Source organism: Corylus avellana, chromosome ca5, assembly GCF_901000735.1.
Source record: "Corylus avellana chromosome ca5, CavTom2PMs-1.0".
NCBI classification, from domain to species: Eukaryota; Viridiplantae; Streptophyta; class Magnoliopsida; order Fagales; family Betulaceae; genus Corylus; species Corylus avellana.
The window spans coordinates 25,566,505-25,581,480 of record NC_081545.1 but is presented as its reverse complement, the minus strand read 5'-3'; the positions used below and the strand labels follow the sequence as shown (position 1 = coordinate 25,581,480).

The following is a 14,976-nucleotide window of genomic DNA, read 5'->3' as shown; positions in this document are numbered from 1 at the left end:
GGTGATTTGCAGCCTTTACCCTTTTTACCATCTTTTAAGGGTTTTCTCTATAAAATCTTTTGTTTCTTGAATGATGCAATATTTCATTCAATAAATATATTTTCATCTAGCGGTTATGGCTCCCTCGAAGCAGCTTGCATTTCCAACGTTGCTTACCTTAATATATTCCAAAAATAGGTTGTAAATCCTCCAATGCTATTGGGTCCATACCAAAGTAGCATTGGAGCCGAGGCGTGGAGGATTAGGGTGTAGCAATTAGAGTGTAGACAACAACTAATGGAGACTCAATTGAGATTTTTCGATTGTTGACAACAATCAAACGTTCCGTACAAATACACTATTTTTCCTTGATGACATAATTAGGGAGATAATGATTTCTAGTATAATTTACTCAAATATCTTAACATTTCTAAAAAGCTCATTTCCTTATACTTACTTCCAACTAAACCAAGCTCACTACATGGACTAGGTTCCAATATTGGCGACTTACATACTAAGTTGAGGACTTACATAGATACTTTTTCACCTATAAAACATCTGTGTTTTATAATTTAGCATGGTTACCCCAAGAGGGCAGATTATGGCTATTCGCAAGGCTTGAGACGCTGAGCAAAGGCTTGTAGAAACAAATTTATGTATATCATTTGTGTATAGTTGTACTTGAAATTGTATTGTATATTTGTTACTATTTGTACTTGGAGGCTCTGGTTTGTATTGATGATAGAAAACAACACTGATGCATTTAGTCTTTTAGCTTATATCAATATTTCACTTTCCATTGCATTTTATTATGATATTTACTGTTATAGGTAGCACTTCTAGTTAACTACCAATTAATTATATTGGGGGTTCTACGAGTAATACTCTGAGTTTTTTTTTTTTTTTTGAACGAAAATTGGAGGATTTCATTAATTAAAGATCATGAGCATAAAGCTTTGACAGAGCAGAGCATAAAGCTCTTACAATACAAAGTATAAAGCTATGCAAAATCTTAGTCATATTCTATGAGGTTACAAAGTCATAGATACAAACAAAATTCTTACAATCAAGTGTTATATATGACTTCAATCTTTTGCTAACCTATGTATAAATACAGTTTAAGAGCAAATTTACTCCGAACAAACTAGATCTAAGACATGGGTAGCCAAATTTCTTAAAAAAAAAATTATTTAAACTGGCCGTGAGAGATAACCCCTCACACCTAATTATTCCTCCTCATCTCTATGGCCAGGAGAAGAATAAAACAAAATACAAACCTTCACCCCATAGATTGTTCATGAGGGCAGATCTAGAGAAAATAAAACTCTTACTCAAAACAAGAACACACACAAACAACCAGCAAGCAGCAACAACGGCCGGGGAGGAGATGAACGACATAGCACAGTGTAAGGTGAATGGACGCATAGCGGAGAGGCCGAAGTTGAGTAGAAGGGGAAATGGAGAGGAGGAGGGAGCATATATGTTTTCTGAGGAGTGAGGAGAGAGAAGGGAGAAAAGGGGGGAGTATGTAGCCTATTAACACTTTGTAACGCCCCTGTGGAAATCAATTAACTGGTAATTGACTCCATGGTTCGTCTCCCAGTCTTATCCTTCACAGGACAGATCTTAACCTCTCATAAACGAGAGAATACAACGAAAGAATTTAACTATAAGGATAAGAAAGTAACAACTACATACTACAATCATAACAACCAGAGTAAAGATAAACATCACCACATAGATTAAATTTGCCAAGTGTATTGGTTAAAGACTGATCATCAAAATATGTTACAGGCCATAAGATAATTGTTTGAAAATAGGATGACAAAATCAACGCCTAATTTTACATAGTGTTAACATAATCACTATCTCTATCATCTCTGCCGGGGTGGATCCTCCTGCATCCCACATTGACTTGAGCTAGACTGGGTCCAAAACCTAAAAAATGACCTAGATTAGGTCCTGAGCCACCACCATGATTCTGTCCGAAGGCATCCTCGTCTATCCTAGTTAAACCGCGCAATTATACATAATGGAGGGGGAAAATAAAATGAGTAAGTCTAAAGACATAGTGAGTAATAATACACATAATACCCATGTCATTTAGTGATGAACTCCGTTTGGTAACATAAGCAACATTTTAGGTATGACAGTTATCTATGAATGCAGTATAGATATAGTACATGCTATTATAATCATGAGAATCAGTGATAGTTCAACTGTATGGTCTACCCGAGATATTACCCATTCTCAGCAGGGTTGGTGTTGTCCCGAGACTTGAAATACAATGCCCGTGCCCCGACCATTGTACGCTACAGTCCATAACACTAGCAGCACGACCGAGTCCGACCTTGGGTGGCCCACGCTACTAATGATGTACGTCTTGTAGTGACTTGCTCGTTAAGGCTGCGCCGACCACGAAATAACCACTGAATCTAAGGCTTATATAAATACATACACATTTGACCATAGAGTTAACATATATAGTACGCCCATGACCGTTATCTCGCACGTACCGTTGTACCATGTCGTACGATGCAATTAGTCTTGTCCGTATTTTACATGCATATTTTTTATTAGTCTCATCGTTGTATCTTGTTAAGTAGCACATTTTCATAAATGATAGAGTTCATGATGCAATAAAATATATTTCATGAGTATTGTAAATATGCATGTTTGGTACATAAAATAGTCGTGCAATGCGGGAAAAAGAAATGGCTACCATTATGTGAGTTAGTACTTACTCAGGTTGTACAAGTCCTCCAAAAACTCCTCCAAAGGGTTTGGGTTTTCCAAATTTGTGGAAAGCCTACTATTAGTCCTAAGTCTAAGTTAAAACGAACCTAGAACATAAAATAGGGGGTATAGAACGTCTGGCCAAGATGGCAGTACCCTAAAATGCTACTGGGAAAGCGCTCGGACCATAAGTCAAGCGTTCGGCTAGAGAGGTTCAAGTAGAACCTCATTTGGTCCAATGCCCTCCCAAGCAGTCCTAACAAGTTCTAAGGCTACAAAATGAGTTTCTAACACTCCTTAAACCAAAACACATCATCATACGTAAGGAAATATGTTTAACAAGAAGGAAATGTTAAACCAAGCTTAAACCAAGATAAAAAACAACAACCTAACTAGAAGCTAAAACCAACAACTAAGTTAACTAAAAAAGTAACATAATGACTACGCAAAAAACAAGCTTAAACTTAGAAGGTTATCTTGTTGAAGCAAGACCTCTAAGAAATAACTCATCCTCCTTCAAGAATCTCACAACTCACAAAGGCACTGACATAGAGATTCCAAAGGGCAATAAGGGCGAAAATAAGGCTTAGGGGTCGGATGGGGGATCCTATTTATAAGGGAAAAAGCTAAGGGCTCTGTAGGAGCAGGCCTGCAAAGCAGCAAGCGCTTGGTACTATAGTGCCGAGCATTCGCATAGGTTTTTGGGTCGCAGTTGTACGCTTGGGCAATAACCAGTGGTCAACCAAAAATCAACGTACGCTAGGTTGGTCCTTGCACGAGCGCTCGTGTACTGTGGATAGGCGAACATTCGTGTGATCCCTATACAAGCATTGGCCAGAAAGTCTAAAATTCCCAAAATGATCCTCTAGCTACCCTTAGTGACCCAAAACTCCAATTAATCTCCTAACAAAGCTATCTTAGCTTTGTTAATTATTTGGGTCACTACATACTCTAAGTTAATTACCATAGTCAATTAATTTTGGGTGTGTTACAATGTTAAATAGAAGAAACTCAATAAGGTTCTTAAAAAGCTTGTGTTGAGCATGAAAAATAGTATTTGATTGTTAAATTGTCTTATTCAATGCCTGGGTTTACTCTTTAAAATCTCAAAATTGTGTTGAATGAAAAAATAATTAAATCAAATGAAAACAATCTTGATATGCCTAAAAATCAAGTAGCCAATTGCCCCATATAAGTATGCTTAACCATGTTCTCTTGAAGCTAATTCCTGTGACACATAATTCCAAAAAAACAAAAACCAACATGTTAGGGATCCATAGAAATGTAGAAGAGAACAACTGAATCATTAATTTTTTTTTTTTTTTTATAAGAAAACAAAGAAAGTTGATCATGTTAGAAATATATGAAAAATATATAATATTTTATGTATATTTCATATTAAATTGATATCAAATATATTTTTTTCTTTTCTAATGATATCAAATATTTTTTTTATTTAAGAGCCGATTGTGCTCAAATATATTCCATATATTCTAACCGATAACGATAAGTATCCAATTGGTTAAAAAACAAAGCTAGCACTACAATCTTATCATATAACAAAGACATTAAAAATAAAAAGACCAGCCAAAATGACTTGAATATATAATAATACATGAGTATTTTAAAGACCAATTTCGTCTCCTTTCATCTTTCTTTATCTATTCTTTGTCTTCTTCTTTTTAGTCATCTCTATTCATTATACAATGTTTTGGAGGATCTATAAGTAGCTCTAGAAAGGCTTCTCTGGTAATTATTAGCAACATTAATCATCGAATTATAAGCCACAAAATAGAAAAAAACCACAAGCGAAAAATTACTTTTTATTTATTTTTCTATATATGAGATTAGAATACAAACAAGACCAGCGAAAAGGACTTCAATAATATAATACAAAGTATTTCAAAGACTAAAAAATGACTTCTATAATATAATACAAAGGACTAAAATTTGTCTCTTCCCTAATTTTTTTATCTATTTCCTTTTTCTCTTTTTCTTCTTCTCTTCCGTCTTTGTTTATCAAGTCTTTATAAACTGTGCCACCTAACAAATAAAGTAAAGAGTTTTTCTACAAAGGAAGAATTTTATTCAATTACGTTTATAAAAGTGATATTTGTCACATTTTTTTTTTTTGGAAAAAAATTATCACTTCATTTCATTAAAGAAACAGTAAACATCTAGAGCTTTAAAGCTTTAAGGGCCCGTTTGAGAGTGCGATTTTAAAAATTGTGTTTTAAAAATCGCTATTTTTTAAAATCGCAAAGGCGTTTGGTAAAACATACTAAAAAGTACTTTTTTTTATCAATTGAATGTTTGGATAACATTAGCATATAATTGCGGTTTCATGACCAAATTACCAATAAGGATGAACAAGACAGAGAGGATGAAGAAAAAAAAAAAAAAAAAAGAGAAAAGAAGGGTTTTAATATATTTTAGGTGGGTATTCTTGGTATTTTTTTCATTCCCGTTCTAAAAAAGGTAACTATTGCCCCAAAAATCTTTTTAATAGAAATCGTGATTTTGTTTTAAATTCGCACTTTTTCAAATAAGCACTCTCTAATCAGCTTATGGAAATCGCAAATTTTTTTGCGATTTTAAAATTTGCGTTTTTAAAATCGCAATCCCAAACACTCTAAAGTTGGGATTTGATTTAAAATCGCAAATTAGTTTTTTAAAAATGCACTCCCAAACGCACCATAAATCAACAATTGCATAAATACGGTTTGAAATTTCCTCTAACCAAATCCTATCCATTTGATTCCTAACTGCTTGCTTAGCAAGTCCATGTGCTGCCTCTTGGTTCACATCCTATTTTGTATGCCCAATCATCAAGCTTCTACGCGAGTTAAGTGTTTTTTTTTTTTTTTTAAATAACATGTGAAATGCATATGAATTATGCACATGAATTTTTAATAAAATTTATTTCAACTTTGTCGAAAAAATCACGTGACTTTTACATGATCAAATAACAATGTCACTTTTATAAGATAATGTTGGGAATAAGTTTACAAACCAAAATCTGAATACACGAACACTCACAAAAATAGAAAGAACAAAAGACAAGATGAAAATAATAATTTAATATTGAAGAGAAATATCAAGCTTCCACTTGTTTCTTGCTTGATAATTGCTTACTTAATCTAACGTATATAATATATTTATATAAGGATTTCTTACACGTGAACACATAAATTACTAACTCACAAAAGTCAATAAAAACAACTCATTAAGTTGCTACATATTAAAGCCTAAAATAGATAAGTCTAACTTACTTACTAAAAGTCAATAAAAGTTGCTCTAACAATTATAACACTTAATACTATGCTAACAAAGTCCAGAAAGGTGGCTAGCACTAAAAGCTAAAACTAAAAATCATAAAGTCTAATAAGATTGCCGCCTAACAAATATTCTTTTGATTTCTAAAGCATACTTTATTTAACTTTCCATTTTTATTTGCACTTCCAAGAGATAAGTCATCCCACAAATAAATCAGTGGTCTCTCTGCATTATACAATGTCTTGGAGGATCTTTTATAAATAGCACTAGAAAGAGAGCAACAATCATCGAATTATAAGCCATCAGTCCGGTGATCAAACTGCATCTCCAAATCCAACCATGGATTCCCACCGCCAGCTCCTTCAGAATCTCCTCTACCCTGGCGGTACGATGACCAAGGATCCCTACCAGCGCCTTCAGATCGTCCTCAACCCTGACGGTACAATGACTCGCCTCAAAACTCCAGAGACCCCGCCCACATCCGATCCGAGCCCTGGTATCCCAGTTCTCTCTAAAGACATTCCCATCAACCAATCAAACAACACCTGGGTCAGATTGTTCCTACCACGGGAAGCATTTGATAACTCACCCACTAAGCTACCCCTCGTGCTTTACTACCATGGGGGAGGGTTCATCCTGTTCAGTGCGGCCTCATCACCTTTTCATGATTTTTGCGTGAATATGGCGACTGAACTCCGTGTCATCATCGCATCGATCGAGTACCGTCTTGCACCGGAGCATCGCCTGCCAGCGGCTTATGATGATGCCGTGGAAGCGTTGCACTGGATCAAAACCGCCCAAGATGATTGGTTAAGAAAGTATGCTGATTTTTCTACTTGTTTTATCATGGGCAGTAGTGCTGGGGGTAGCATATCCTACTATGCAGGACTACGTGCAGCTGCAGAAGTTGACCATTTAGAGCCGTTGAAGATCCGAGGGCTAATACTGCATCAACCATTTTTTGGTGGGATCCAGAGGGCTGGGTCAGAGTTGACTCATATTAATGACACTATTTTGCCCCCATGTGTCACTGATGTTATGTGGGAGTTGTCCCTGCCAATTGGGGTTGACCGTGATCATGAGTATTGCAATCCGACGGTGGGCGGTGGATCCATGCTCTTAGAGAAAATCAAGGTGCTAGGATGGAGGATTTTTGTGAGTGGTTGTGATGGGGACCCATTATTTGACCGACAAGTTGAGCTGGTGAAGATGTTGGAGCAGAAGGGTGTACACGTGTCGGGTCATTTTGGCGTTGGAGATTTTCATGGGGTTGAATTTACTGACCCTTCGAAGGCCAAGGCATGGTTTAGAGTAGTTAAGGATTTTATTGCATCTTGCTAGGATGCATAAGACATGAATAAATGATGTTCAGTGATTGAATTATGCTGCTAAATCTTAAGGGTTTCTCAATAAAATCTTTTGTTTCTTGAATAATAGCATCTTGCAATATTTCAAAAATAGTTTATAAATCCTCTAACGCTTCAAGGTTCATACCAAAGTAGCATCAGAGCCTAGGCATGGAGGATAGGGTGTAACAACTAGAGTACATGTAGACAACAACAACTAATGGAGATTTCAGTTGTTGACAACAATCGAATGTTTCGTATTAAGTGTTAAGCATCGTGAATCATCCCTGGATCCACATGGTTGCTGGGAAAGGAACTCCAATAGAGGATTGTCACAATTTATAAATTATTGTGTCGTACCACCATAGGAAAAAGAAGTGTCGAATCTGGGCTATGTACACTAATATATAGACTTGACCATATGACCTATAATTAGTAGATCTAGGATGCATTGGATCCATTGGTCAAAGCGACCGGCGCAACCACCCACGGATGATGGTCGCACTCTACAACATCACTAGTAATGTGGATTACCTATGGTTAGACCACTAGGGGTGGTTAGCTATTGCATCTCAGCGGGGTACCAGTGTTGTATTATAGATCCCATGGGACGCACAAACCTCATAGTAAGGGGATTAAGACTTAAGAGTAGGAGTAGGTCCAATGGCGGATCCAGGAGTTTGTCTTAGTAGGGGTGGAACCAAACTAATAAAATAAATTGATAATAAATTTTTTTTTTATCTTTATATATTGTTTTTATTATAATGTATAAAAATATGGTAAACACAATTCAAAATAAAAATTATAATACTGTATGTGTATGACAAAAAATATATCAATCAGACTTCATAAATATATGTCATAATTGATATATCAATAAGTTAACATGTAAGTGCTAATACAAAAGTATAAAATACAAAGTGTAACACTCTTTAGTGTGCACTACTAGAAGCTTATTTGTGATTACGTTTAGAAATATAATTTTTGTTTATAAAAAAAGCTTGAAAGAAATTTTAAAAAAATATATTATTTTCAAGCTTTTCCTATTACGCAATTTTGAAAATTTTTAGAGAAAAAAGTGTTTTTTAAATTTTGTTAGCAAACCAATATTTTGTTGTCTAAATAACTATTTAGGTATTAAAAACACTTTTTAAACTCATTTAACTCAATCTCAAACAAGTCCTACTATATAGTAAAAGCAAAAAAGTTAAAACTATATTGCAGCTAAACATGCGTGGGATTGTTACTATTGTATCTACATGAGGAAGTATAATTTTAACAATTGATACATTAACATTCTTCTCATTTCTATTGCAAGTTCCTCTTTCCTCACTTCCACTTTTGAACTTTTTTATTTTTTTTTTATTATTTTTTTTTATTTTTTAAATGAATCTCCACCTTTGAGGTTTGATTGAATGTACAATTTCACAAGCTCCACATGCTTCTCTTCTCTCTATTGAAAATTGAAAATTTAACCTTTCAAAACACTTCCACCACAAGAACACAACACGTGGTCAACACCTCACACATCTATTAATCTATGATTTGTAATCTACTAATTCTAATGTCTACAGACTTCATAAATAAGACAAGACAATAAGTAAAATCAATATAACACTACACTATTTGTGGTTTTGAGCGTTTCATATGAAGTCATGATTTTCTTCAGCATACCAGCCAGCCAATGTAGGGGCCGGTAGAAAAAGAAGATTTTGTCCAAGAAGAAGATGAAAAATAGAAGAAAAAGGTCAAGCAAAGATTGATAAGCCAGACCCAGTGTATGTCAAGCAAAGAAGAAAGAAGAAGAAACTGTCAACAAGAAGAGAGTGAGTAGGGGCAGGAGATGCGAGAGTAGGGGTTAGGGTCAAGAACTAAAAAATTTACCTCTAGAAAAAGAAATTTCAAGAAATTTTAGAGGGGCGGGCGCCCCTGCCCCGCCCCTTTTGAATCCGCCACTGGGTAGGTCATATGAGAATGGTTATGGACTATGAATGATTATGAATATTAAAATGCACATTTTTTGCATTAAACTGCTATATGTGTTATCCCCAGAATTATGCCTTAATTGCTTTACAAATGTACTATTTTTCATTGATGACGTAATTAGGGAGATAACGGTCACCAATATAATTTACTCAAATCTCATAACATTTTTAAAAAGTCAATTTCCTTATACTTATTTCCAACTAAACCAAGCTCATTGTATGAGCTAGGTTTCCTTAGAAATATACTTATTAAGCCGTGGATTTACGCAGTTACTTTTTCACCTGTAAAATTGTTTTACATTTTAGTAGGGTTACTCCAGAAGGGTGGACTATGGTTGTTCGCAAAGTTTGGGACCCTAAACAAAGGCTTGTAGAAGTAGGCTTATACATATTATTTACGTATAGTTGTATTTGAGATAGTATATTGCACACTTGTATCTTGGAGGCCTTGGTTTGTATTGATGATAGAAAATGACATTGAGGTATTTAGTCTTTCAGATGATACAAATATTTCACTTTTTGCTGCATTTTATTATGATATTTACTGTTATAGATCTTTTTTTTTTTTTGAAAAAAAAAGATCAATATATTCCATAGAATCAAATAATAGATGAAGAAGAATTCTCCATCGAAATTATATCACAGATACATTCGGGAGTTTCCTCCAACCAATTCCTATCTATGACATTGTTGGTTGCTTCCTTAGCCAACCTATGTGCCGCACCATTGGTTCTACGACTCACATATTCAATTTTCCAGTTAGTGAGATAGCGAGGGGTTGTATGAATATCATCAATCATTTGGCCCATCCTACTTCTGTTGCAGCCATTATCTTTCATTGCTTCCACAATATTTTTGGCATCACCTTCCAGAATTACATGTGTGTAGCCCAGATCCTTACAAAACTGCACCGCCTGATAAGCTGCCATGGCCTCGGCAACAATAGGATCTAGAAGACCCTGCCTAGTAGTGCTCCTTGCCGCCCTTACCCTTCCTTCACTATCTCTTACTACAACACCCAATCCCATCACTCCGACGATTCAAAGCAGCGTCCCAGTTAGCCTTAAGCCATTCCCAAGGAGGTGCAACCCAAGACGTGCCTGCAGTCACCCCTCCACCCAAACTTACTGCATGAGTTTCCTTAAAATTTGCTGCTTTGAACTCCTCCATAGAACATGCAACCTGTTTAAGTATTTGATTCGGATGAGTGAAAATCTCATTGTGGATATACTCATTGCGTCTGAACCACAATTGATGTGCTAGAGGTGCAAACAAAATAAATTCCTCCTCATCACATTTGCTCAGGATTCCTTCTACCATGTGTAAAAAATCCATCCCAGAGAAACTGCACTTTTGGAAAATCCTGCTTCCCATGCCCCATACATCCATAGCGGATGGACATCGCCAAAGAATGTGATAAATTGACTCAACCTCAAGCCCACAAATGGAACAGAGAGACTCACTAATGATCTTCTTTTTGAATAGGTTCTCCCACGTAGGTCATAAATTATGGCACGCCCGCCATATGACATTCTTGATAGCATTTGGAGCCTTCATCTTCCAAATTGCACTCCACACTTCACTGTTGCCCGCCATTGAAGAACTTTCAGCTTTACCTCAAGCAGCCATCTCTCTGTGCAAGTGATAAGCACTTTTAACCGTAAAATCTCATTGCTCTGTTCCACACCAGATCTATACATCTGGTTGGTTCGTGCAACTTATGGGGATAGATTTTATAGTTTCCACCTCCTCCGGACTAAGGATAGCCTCAAGAATCGTGTAATTCCAATTATGTAAATCTTGGTCAATGAGGGCACTCACCTTGGAATCCATAGCAATGATGTTGGGGGCTGTTTGGACCAAGAAGGTAGACTTAAAAGGCAACCATTTATCCCCCCAAATTTTAATTCCATCACCATTCCCAACCCACCATACTAAACCCTCCTTAACTAGATCCCCCACCCCATGGATACTCCTCCAAACAAAAGAAGGCTTAGTACCCAATTGTGAGTCCAAAATCGAACTACGCAGATAATACTTAGCCTTCAAAATTTTTGCAGTGAGGCAATTTGGATTGCTCCATAACCTCCAAAGTTGTTTTGCTAGGAAAGCCTTATTGAAACTGGACAGCTCCTTAAAACCCATTCCCCCTCTCTTCTTTGAAAAACCCAACTTCTCCCAACTCAACCAATGAATTCTAGTATCTTCATCTTTGTGACCCCACCAAAATCTTTGCTTCAACCCATTAATTTCCGCACATAGGCCTTTGGGGAGCAGAAAGACACTCATGCTATAAGTTGGAATGGCTTGTATTACGACTTTAAGCAAAGCTTCTTTTCTAGCTTGGGAAAGAAAATGTAAATTCCAATCATGCAATCTTCTCCAAACCCGATCTTTGATACTTTTGAAGGCACTGGTACGGGACTTACCCACAAAGGCTGGTAAGCCCAAATAAGTATCAAATCTGTGGGTCGGAGGTATTCCTGAAATCTCACTAATCCTTTCCACTTCATTCCGGGGCGTATTTTTGCTAAAGAAATAGCAATTTTCTCCTTATTTAATCGTTGTCCTAATGCGGCTTCATAGCATTGGGGCAATTTGGTCAACCAATGCCAATGACGAACATCCGCCCTACAAAAAAGTAAACTTTCATCCTAAAAATTTAGGTGATTCAGCCGGGGGCCTGTCCTAGAAGTAGGCACCCCAACCAATTGCCATTTTTTCGGTCTGCTCGTGACAATAAAGGACTAAGAGCTTTATCACATTTAAGGAATAAGTAAGGAGATATAGGATTCCCTTGTCGAATTCCTCTACTGGGTCGAATTCTCCTAGTGGGGATACCATTAACCAAGATGGCATAATGAGCTGTAGAAACACACATCATCATAAGCTTAATCCATCACAGGTCAAAACCCAGCTTCTTCACCACCTCCAAAAAATGCCACTCCACTTGGTCGTAAGCCTTACTCATATCAAGTTTCACCGCCATAAAGCCATTCTTACTCCACATACGTGAGTGCATGGTATGGAGTGTCTCATAAGCAGCGATAATATTGTCCGTTATCTGTCGTCCAGGGAGAAACACACTTTGGTTGATGAAAATAATGCTAGGAAGCACCACCTTAAGCCTGTTGGCATGGACCTTTGAAACAAGTTTATAGATCACATTGCACAAACTAATGGGTCTAATTTCATTTACACATCTCGGATTTTTAGTTTTAGGAATGAGAGTAATATAGATGGAATTCACATCATCATTCATAGAACCAGAATTAAGAATATGTAAAACATTTTTGCTAACCTCCTCCCCCACTGTCGCCCAATGATGTTGGTAAAAACTTGTTGTGTATCCATCCTGTCCCATAGCTTTAAGAGGCGCAATCTGGTTGAGTGCCACACACACCTTTTCAACCGTGAATGGTTTTAAAAGACCCCTATTCATTTCTGTCGAGACTCTTGAAGGAAGGAAACTCAAGCACTTGGCCATATCACCTCTCGGTCCAGTTTGGAAAAGCCCCTTATAGTACTTCACGAAAGCCTACCCAATATCCTCTTGAGTGTCCCACTGCTGCCCCTCATCAAAAATCAAGGCAATATTATTAAATTTTTGCCTTTCAGTTGCACAAGCATGGAAATACTTTGTATTTCTATCTCCATGCTTGAACTAATTTTGCTTTGATTTTTGATGCCATTGCAAATTTTCTTGATCCAATAGATTCTGTAATTCTGATTTTAGCAACCGGATTTGCTGCCCATTGTGATGCTCCTTTTTCCCTTGCAATTCACCTAGTAGCTGGTATTTCTCTTTAATGATTGTTTCAGTCTTGCCCAGAGAAATTTTTTCCATTTTATCAACTCTGATTTGCATCCCTCCAATTTGAATTGGAGATTTTTCCAAACCTCTCGTTGATTGGACTTTCTCCTCCAAACCTAGTGGATTATTGTTTGACAACCTTTGTGTAGGTTCCAGCTAGAGTCGTAGAAAAATCTACCCCTTCTAACTCCTTCCATCATTCTTCTTTCATGCAAGACCATGAAAATAGGCAGATGGTCAGAATATAGAATGGACTCCACCATGACGTCAACTGCATGAAAATTCATGCACCACATATGATTGGCCACAACTCGGTCAAGATGTTCCTTTGTGAAATCTCCCTCCCCTCTACAGTTATTTCACGTGTATTTGGGGCCCCGAAAACCCAAATCAAAAAGTTCGCACTCGGTCAAAACTTTTTTGAAGGCTTTCATCTGAGAATTCGATCGACTACAACTACCATATTTTTCAGACAAGTCCAAGATTTCATTAAAATCCCCAATACACACCCAAGGAACCGGAGATAAGGTTGCCATGTGACGAAGTAAATCCCACGCCTCATGCCGTTTAGAAGGATCTGGGCGACCGTAAAAACCCATAAGTTTCCATGGACTCCCATCTCCACCATAGACAACAGTTGCGTTAATGTGTCGTCGACTAAAGTTTTGAATCTCAACTTGTTCCTCCTTTCCCCAAAAAAGAGCCAAGCCCCCACTTTTTCCAACGCTATCCACCACAAACATGTTGGCAAAACCCAACTTATTTCGGATGCGTTCCATTTTTTCCTTCCTACAAAGTTTAGTTTCCATGAGGAAAACCAAACCGAGCTTCTTAGTCTTTGCCAACCGGTAAAATTCGTTAACTGTTCGAGGGTTCTCAAGCCCTTGACAGTTCCAACTGAGGATATTCATGACGGTCGGCGAGGCTGAACACCAGCACCCGCTATTCTCGATCCACTTGATTTGGAGCCCTATCCCTTCTCTGCGTTCCTTGGTTGCTTTCGTCTCCCATTGCAACAATCCCCCTCAGTTCCCCCTGCCAAAATAGGTGTCACCTCCTTCTTTCTTTTACCCATTGGATCATCATTGGCCCATAAGCTAGGTACATTTGACCCCGCCCTGGCCCTTCTGTTCCACGTTAGGGTGTTTTTTTCCCGACGCATACCTCCAGTAGCTGATTCAGAGCAAGGTATAAAATCCTTACTCCTATCATCCTTAGCTAGATGGGCCTCAAGTGAATAGGCACCATCCTTCTCTAGGCTAGAATTAAATTGGGCCCCCACCAGAGGGTCCTCTTTCTGGATTTGGCCCACCCCCACATGGGTTGTCTTGGCTCTTGTCTGCTGATTCAGATTTTCCACCATCACACTATTAATCCCCAGATTCGTGGCACGTAACCCCCCTATGCATTCCTCCAACCTTTCCTTATCAGGCTTTTCCATAAAAGAGTGAGAATCATTGTCATTATTGACTTAAGACTTTCCAATATTGCTAGAAGCCTCCTCAGTGCACTGACCTTCCCCATTTGAATCCCCCTCATTAATGCCCAAATCTTTCCTTGCGACTGAAACACCTCCCATGGTAACTAGAATTTTCGTTACCTTATTTTGCGCCGATACATGACTGGATTCCCCATATTTGACGCTACTTGTCTCCTCCCTGCAGGGGCACGCGTAATTGTTGTTGGGTTGATACTCCTGTGAGTGGAATCTCGCCGCACTAGTTCCATTCCAATCTTCCCGATATCTATTTTCCCCGCCCCATTGACCTCATCTTCTCTCTGTGCCCCGATTTGGAGAGCTTGCTCGCATCCATGGCCCATACTCCACTTCATCCCCATT

The 14,976-nt window shown here is 37.7% G+C and overlaps 2 protein-coding genes across 2 annotated transcripts in view; both read left to right on the top strand.

The window, feature by feature from the left end:
- The window catches only part of LOC132181102 (pentatricopeptide repeat-containing protein At5g62370), an 8,777-nt gene extending 8,053 nt beyond the window's left edge, over positions 1–724 (top strand). Inside the window, 1 exon segment of the mRNA XM_059594168.1 lies at positions 470–724. The gene's annotated coding sequence lies outside the window, so the exon portion shown is untranslated.
- A 5,463-nt stretch (positions 725–6,187) lies between these two features.
- LOC132182443 (carboxylesterase 1-like) lies at positions 6,188–7,501 on the top strand. The gene has a single exon (XM_059595688.1). The coding sequence runs from the start codon at positions 6,331–6,333 to the stop codon at positions 7,330–7,332; it is 1,002 nt and encodes a 333-aa protein (XP_059451671.1). The 5' UTR covers positions 6,188–6,330; the 3' UTR covers positions 7,333–7,501.
- Positions 7,502–14,976: the final 7,475 nt, after the last annotated feature.